Source organism: Nannospalax galili, unplaced genomic scaffold (genome assembly GCF_000622305.1).
Source record: "Nannospalax galili isolate Female #2095 unplaced genomic scaffold, S.galili_v1.0 scaffold140, whole genome shotgun sequence".
In the NCBI taxonomy this organism is placed as follows: Eukaryota; Metazoa; Chordata; class Mammalia; order Rodentia; family Spalacidae; genus Nannospalax; species Nannospalax galili.
Window position 1 is genome coordinate 3,095,343 of NW_008352267.1, and position 7,822 is coordinate 3,103,164.

General features: G+C 41.2%; 1 protein-coding gene across 2 annotated transcripts in view; it reads right to left on the reverse strand.

Moving 5' to 3' along the window:
- Window positions 1-2,727: 2,727 nt before the first annotated feature.
- The window catches only part of Slitrk5 (SLIT and NTRK like family member 5), an 8,352-nt gene continuing 3,257 nt past the window's right edge, over window positions 2,728-7,822 (reverse strand). For both annotated transcript variants that reach the window (XM_008849098.3, XM_008849099.2), the window contains exon 2: window positions 2,728-6,937. In XM_008849098.3, coding sequence (XP_008847320.1) covers window positions 4,050-6,929 — 2,880 coding nt within the window. In that variant the 5' untranslated portion in view covers window positions 6,930-6,937 and the 3' untranslated portion in view covers window positions 2,728-4,049. The remainder of the gene's footprint in view (window positions 6,938-7,822) is intronic.

The window sequence follows — 7,822 nt, forward strand, 5'->3', positions numbered from 1 at the left end:
AACTATTTTAATTATTGTCATATATTTGCATTTACAAAAGGGTGGACAATTTGAGAAGTTTCTGCCTCATTTAAAATTTAAATAGTTAATTGAATAAGACCAATATTTAAATATATTCCTTCACTATCTCTAGCTTTTCTTCCCCACTTCAAAATTTATTGTTAAAAAATAGTTAAACCAAACGTTCTTTAACAACAAAAATATAACTTAATTTGGATTTATCTGGAAAGTTCAACAAGAACATATTTCTAACTGTGTTCAACATATATTTGTGTTGTGTCTTCATTAATTTGCAGTTATGCAATTTGGGTGAATGATCAACTGGGATCTTGAAATGAAATAGCCAGTTTTGGGCATTTCAAACAGAAAAGTAAATTATTTTCATTCACAGCCTTTAGATTTGTCCTACTGAAAAATATATTTTAAAAAAAGATAAGAGAAGAGACAGAAAAAAATGAAAAGAAAATAAGAAATCAGCTATTGAGGTAAGAAAATAATATATAATAATTTTAATCATTTTCAAAAAACCATCTTAGTTGTAGGAATATTCTTAATATGCAAGGTGAGAAATTGCAATCTTATATTAGATAATCATTTCTACACTATCTGTAGATGTTCTCTATCTCCAGATTTGACATTTTTCTGTTGCTGCTGGAACAGATGATGGTGACAGGCTATTTGAAGGACATTCAGAATGTTTCACTGTACATTTTGTGAAGATGATAATTTGGCAAAAAGAAAATATGTGTTCTGAGTATGATATTGATGTTAGTATTTAAATGAAAACATAAATCAATAAATTCAGAGTAAATAACTTTTATGCAGGTTTACAAATTGCAGAATATATTTATCTCAGATTTCAGTATTTATAATGTAATCAGAGAGATAAAAACATTTAATCTATTTGAGAGTATCTTTACATGAGATTATGCAACATTTTAAACAGAACTATCACAATGAGCAAGCCTAGTTTGCATCTGAATTTAATTGATGCCTGAAACATTACATGTTGTTTTCCAAAACTGTATGGAGAATTTGTAGAGCTTCAAAATTTAATCATATACCATTAGTATGTCTGGTCTGATAATTTACCTAGTTAAAAGACTAAAATATCAAAAGTAAAATATGTACAAGTACATATTTCAGGTTCCTCTGTATATGATAATGTATTAGTTAGGAAAACATGTATAAGAAGAAAATGAGTTTAATTTTCATCCTACAAAGTCTCACAATTTTGACAAAATATTTTTTTTCAAAATTTATAAGAGCCAGGATGAGTTTACTTTTAATCCTCCTAATAATACAGGGAAATGTTAAATATTTTAAAGTGACCTTTGTTAATAAACAGTACAACTGTTACTTTCCAGATTCAAAAAAAAATATGCTGAACCCCTAAGGAAGTATAAATATAGAAAGAAGTTACCTATAGAGACTATCAGGTAAGATCACAGGCATCAGCGTTGATTTGAAGCTAAACATTTTTAAATCTTTGAAAAATATGTCAATGGATTTGCTTTGGAAATTGCTTGTATCCTTTAGCAATATGCTTTGATTGTGCATGAGTCTTACCTTGTTTTATGAACCCTTTAAGATATAAAACTTAGTTACTTAGATCCACAGGGAATCAGTAGTTTATAATTTGTGAAACAGTAATATTACTGAGGAAGTCATAATGCCATTTTTTAAAGAAAAAATAATATACTATAAAGAAAAATTAGCAACAACCCCAATATGAAATCAATTGCCATTATTTATTTTTTTTAATTTCTAATCCTGGATTGAATAGAAAGGAGGTAGATGAAGAATTGGAAAATATTTTTATGACAATATCATGGCACAACTAAGTTTAATTTTTTCCTCTTTGGGAAAAAAACAAAGATAAAATTTAAAGAATGTGGATAATTTACTGCACTTGGTCAACTTAACATTACAACTTTCTTACTTTTATAATACTTCAGGGAAACTGTTACCACTGCTTCAATCTAAATTCAAGTAGTTACTGTGAATTTACTGATGGGTGGATGCTGCCTCTTTGTGGCAGAATGCCATGGCAAGTGTTCCTTAAACAGGAAGTTCATGAACAGCCCTTGCTAGCAAGCACACCTAGGTGAGACAATGGGAGAACCACTAGCAGAAAGGAAGCACACAGTTCTTTCTTTGAGTTTCAGAAGGATTCAATATTTTCTACTGCCAAATAGTCATCTAAATTCTCTGGCAAGCCTTACTCAGAGGTAAACAGCTTAGACCCACAAACATTCTGACCATTTATGACATTGATCAACTTTAGATAAGGTATTCAACATAGTTTTCAAACAGTTTCACACAAATTGAAATACAAATAGCCATAAGCTAAATAAATAACATGGAAACGGCAAAATATATTATTCAGAAAGAAAAATCAATATGCAACACATTACTTACCGTGATCCATGTATTAGATGTACATTTCAGTGAAGAAACATATGCAATCAAAATATCATTAATAAACAACTTAATTGACACATTCCGAAAAACTTACTTCTCTGAACCAACACAGGCATACATTTTATGTATATGTTCTGATGTATGTTCATATCTTAAATTTTTATAATTGGAGGTAAATCTTTTCCTATTAGGAATAAAATGTAGCTATAATTCCTAAATTGTTAATCAGAGAGATTTCACCAACCTTAGATAGCTATGTTTTGCCCCTCAAGTAATCATTACTTAAATCCCTGGAATTTGACATAGTTATCAAGTGTTTATTCAGAAACTATTTAAAAAATTACATGTGCTGGGATACATATGAGACTGTAACAACAGTAGCCCCACCTTACAGAAATCCTGTTTGTCATTATCATCTGCCCAGAGGGATAAAGACATTGTATAGAGATTGTATAGTCCATCTTTTGGTCTTCTGAGGTGCAAGTGCACAAGGATCTGTAGGAATGCAACTAGGTATGGTTACACAATCAAAAATCGGCTACAATAGTAGTCAAATGGAGACATCATTTGGGATCACCAATAAAAATACTTTTCAGCCTTCTCTGATGTAACCAAAACTTTCATATATTTCTCAATTGACCAAATTAATGCCCCCATTTTCCCCTTTCATACAATGGGCTATGATCAGCTTTTTATTATTATTTTTTTATTTTCAATTACAAATCCAAGTGGATGGGTTGCATGGACTTTTAAAGATTTTTGCCATTAAGTGCCTACATTTTGACAGATTTAAAAGGCCTTTCTGCTATCATTTCAGGTTCGGAAATGCAGCTCCTAATACAATGTGACACCTCTGCAAAAATCATGGGCTAAATAGTGAAGGAAAGAGGAACGCTAAATGTGCATATAAAAATAGGTGCTACAATAAAATATTTGTATATTTCATCAATAAGTTATTTTGACTAATCAATTATGGATCATATAGCTCTGTAATTTTAATGATCTGTCCACATCTACAGTGCTCCGTTTTTGGATCACACGATTTTTTTTTTTTAAATTCAAATGTCCAGAATGCATACAAACACATCCTTTAAAAACAAAGGAAAGGAATAAGAAGGAAGGTGGGAGAGGAGGGACTGGAAGGGAGAACAAACTTCCTGTTAAAGTTGGGGCGTGCTAATCCCTCCACCAAAACCATTTAGACCTACCATGGCCTGAAGTGGGAGAGGGGGACATAGGAGGGGGAACAAAAAAGGAGTAGAATCTATGCTGCTTGCCGCTTCCATCTCCCACCCTTCCTAGCACTCCCAACCACTACAAAAATGTCTGCACCTGTAAAAGTCACCCTCGCTGCAAATCGCCCCCCACAGAACCCTTCTCCTCTCCTCCCCAACAGACAAGAAAAAAATGATGTGCCCAGTTTACACAAACGCTTTCCGCGTGTAAAATTAAAAGGAAATTGCACACCCTTTCAGTTATCCTCCTCCGAGGCAGAGAATCCCGTGCCAAGGCACTTCACCCTAAACATGGAAAGGACACAATTAATCAAACGTGTTCACCACCTGTGTCTGCTTGCTTGCTTGCTTGTTTGAAACGCAAAAGCTCCAGCGGAGTTTCTTTGTTTTTTAGAATTGACTAAATGTGGTCTGTTTTTCCAGCACTTCGAGGTAGTCCGGCTCAACATTTAGTTTTGCTTTTAACTCCAGGTACTCGTTCCTGTTCGGTTCTACAAAGACAGCGCTCGGAGGGCTGTAGAGCACCGGTTCCCGTAGCCTGCTCTCCCCAGCCCCCGGGTGCAAATACTGATGGGGGCGTCTCAGGTCATAGTTTGGGGAGAAAGTGTAGGCAGCCGGACTGCAGGGGAATTTGGGGTATTCCGGTAGGCTGTTGCCGGCAGGGGTGCTGGAGCAGTGTTTGTCTGGCTCTAAAATGCCCCGGTAAAAGCGATCAGCATCCTGCACAGGTGACAGTAGGTCCTCCCGGGGCTCGATGGTGCTGACGCTGTAGGCGGGGCTCCGTAAGTGGTGGCTTTCCCGCCTCTCCTCCTCCCCGGGCTGCAGCTGCAACTGCGGCGGGGGCTGCTGCTGGGGCTGCACCGGCGGCGGTGGAGGCTGCTGTTGCTGCAAGTGGTGGTTGCCACTGTAGGTGACCTTGAGCTCGTGCAGGTCTTTGTAATCCTCCACGGAGTTGCCCTCCCTTGAGCGATAGATGGGATTTTTGCACATGTGGCCCAGTGGGTGGGGGATGTATTCGTACACGTGTCCCGCAGGCGTTTTCACCTTGGGCAGAGCAGGTCCACGGTGGTGCACGTGCGCGTGAGGGTGGCCGCCCGCGCTGCCGCCACCTCCACCACCATACACGCTGTACTGCATATTGAAGGAGCTCACGTCTGAATTGTTGGTACTGGTGTGATCGCTCTGGTTCTTCTTCCTACGTTTCATGACCAGCACAAAGAGGCCAGCGGCCACGAAGACCGACATGATGAAAACCAGCAACAGACTGAGAATCAACACCGACAAGGGCACCGAGGATGCCCCTGTGCCTGAGCCCAAGCCTGCGGGGCCACCAGTGCTGTTCAATCGCACAGTAGGTGTCACCGCGCTGGTCCTCGAGGGTACTTGGATGGAGGAAGGCGTGGGCGTAGAAACTACTACATCAGAATAATCTGGGCACAGCAGTTCTGACTTGATGGAGCGCATGTCAGTTTCCGCGAATTTCTTGGGCGCCTTACAGATCACCTCGTCCACTAACACCCCCACTTTGAGCTGCTCCACCCAGAGTTTCATACCCACCACCTCGCAGGTACAATCCCAAGGGTTGTCATGTAGGTCTATTTGGATGAGTGAAGTCAGCTGATCCAAAACACCACTCACCGGCAAGGAAGCGAAGTGGTTACTTCTTAAATTCAGCCTGAGAAGAGTCAGGCCAGCGAAGACGCCTGAGGGCATGGCCTGCAATTGGTTGTTATTCAAGAATAGCAGCTGGAGGTTTGGGACTGGATCGAAAGTACCAGACTGGATCTCCCGGATGAGATTGTACTGGAGGAAGAGATACTGTAGGCTTTGTAGGCCGTAGAATAACTCTGGGCTCAGCCTCTCAATCCTGTTGCCATTCAGGTAGAGGCGTCTGAGGTTGCTGAGATCCGCAAAGGCTCGGTCCTGGATCATAGAGATACGGTTGTTACCCAGGTGCAGGAGGTCCAGTCCGGTGGCCTCCAGGAAGTCTGTTCTGCGCACAACTGCGATGTAGTTCTCCGTTAGATACATTTTCTTGGGATTGTAGGGCTTGGGTTGCAGCTCCGCGATGCTCTCGATCTTGCGCTCCTGGCAGTTTACATTGAGGCCTAGATCTGAGATCTGCAGATTGCAAGTGCACGCGGTGGGACACTCCAAAGGCACCGGGGATTTGGTCTGGTAGGCTATGCTGGGGCCGTAGTTACTGTAACCCAAGTCTTTAGAGGGCTGCCGAGAGGTGGGGCGTACTCTTGGTTTGTTGGGCTGGCGGGTCCCCTTAGGAGGCTTCAAGGGGGGTTTGTAAACAGCAGAGGAAGAAGTGGCCACGGAATTTACCGAGGCTGGGGTGGTGTGTAAATACCCCGTGGTGCTCAAAGGAGTTTGTGGCCTCATCTCGTAGTCAGAAATAAGTTTCCTTGGACAAAGTTCCTGCTTGGATACCTCGTCCAAGTCCCTGCCGTGTAAACGGAAGGGGGTCTCACAAACCACATCGCCCACAAGGGCTGAGTAAGAGATGCTGTCCAACCAATCCTTGAGAGAGATTAGTTCACAGGAGCAATTCCAAGGGTTTTCCTCCAGCTGTAATTCCACAACTTTATCCATGTGTTGTAACAGCCCCACATAGGGCAGAAGTTTGAGCCGGTTCCCCCGCAGGTCCAGGTGCGTTAAGGGCACAAAACGGAAAAGATTGTTGGGTAAACCTGACAAGAGATTGTCATTGAGGATAAGCACCTGCAACAAATGCAGTTTCCCAAAAGCGTTGGGTTCAATGACACTGATGTAATTGTAATCGACCTGTAGGTATTCTAGGTTCTCCAAGCCCAGGAAGGTATCATCTCGAAGAAGTTCCAGTTTATTATTGTTCAGATGCAGTCTCCTCAAACCTCGCAGCCCATGGAAAGCTCCAGTCTCAATGTCTTGGATAACATTGCTACCCAGATGTAAAATTGAAGCCCCAGTGTAATTGACAAACTCATTGGGATAGAGTCGGTTCAAAAGGTTTCCAGACAACAAGAGGTGATAGATTGGGAACTGGGGAGGGCTAATTTCAGAGAGACTGATGATTCCCCGGTTTTCACAGCTCACAGTTAAAATGCCATCCTTTTCCTCACAAGGACATGCATTGTCACAGATTTCCCCATAATAATCGATGGTTTCTGCACAGGAAAGGACGAGAGATGTTACAGCAAAGGCTAGAGTCTGCAGCATCCAGCTATGCATTTTTCTGTGAAGGTCCTGTTCCAAAGTTACTGGGGGGCAGCAAGTGTGCATTTTACCTCCTGCAAGGGAGAGAGGAAACAAGGAAATAACAGAACATCACACAAAAAAAAATATTAAGGGATTGATCAGAAGTTCCCTCTTTCTTAATACTCTCTCCCTAAAATCCAGGAGGGGATACCCGAATGGTACCCCCTCCCTGTCCCAGAGGAACAGTCACATTCTTCAGACATTATTAAAATTGGATGTTCCATTTGATCTGAAGGCTCATTTCATTTTCTAATGAGCATGCAACCAATGCTCTGCTCTTTACAAGATGAGGGCAGCTAAAGTCCCATTTTGGTGCTCTCTGCTCACCCCCCCCCCCTTTGCAGTTTCAAAACCAATCCATAAACATATATAAAATGGCTGTCAGTTCAGTCTCATAGCTCTAATTTAAGAGAAAAGTGGCATCATTTTTGTAGGGTTCCCCACCTCACCTATACCCACCCCCCCTTCCTTTCAGAATCTTTCCAGTTAACAGTTGACTGTGAAGGTCTCTCATTTTAACAGGGAAGCATGGATCCACAATACTTGGGCAAACCAATCCATAAACATATATAAAATGGCTGTCAGTTCAGTCTCATAGCTCTAATTTAAGAGAAAAGTGGCATCATTTTTGTAGGGTTCCCCACCTCACCTATACCCACCCCCCCTTCCTTTCAGAATCTTTCCAGTTAACAGTTGACTGTGAAGGTCTCTCATTTTAACAGGGAAGCATGGATCCACAATACTTGGGCTATTTTAAACCACTGCAGGAAATGTTAGGGTGGGAACCTAAATAATACAGAGGCAGGACGTATGCAAGAGCATGCATCAAAAGGAGCCAAGAGAAGCTCTTAAATCACAATTGTCCTCCAGAGCTTGAGAGAGAGAGAGAGAGAGAGAGAGAGAGAGAGAGAGAGAGA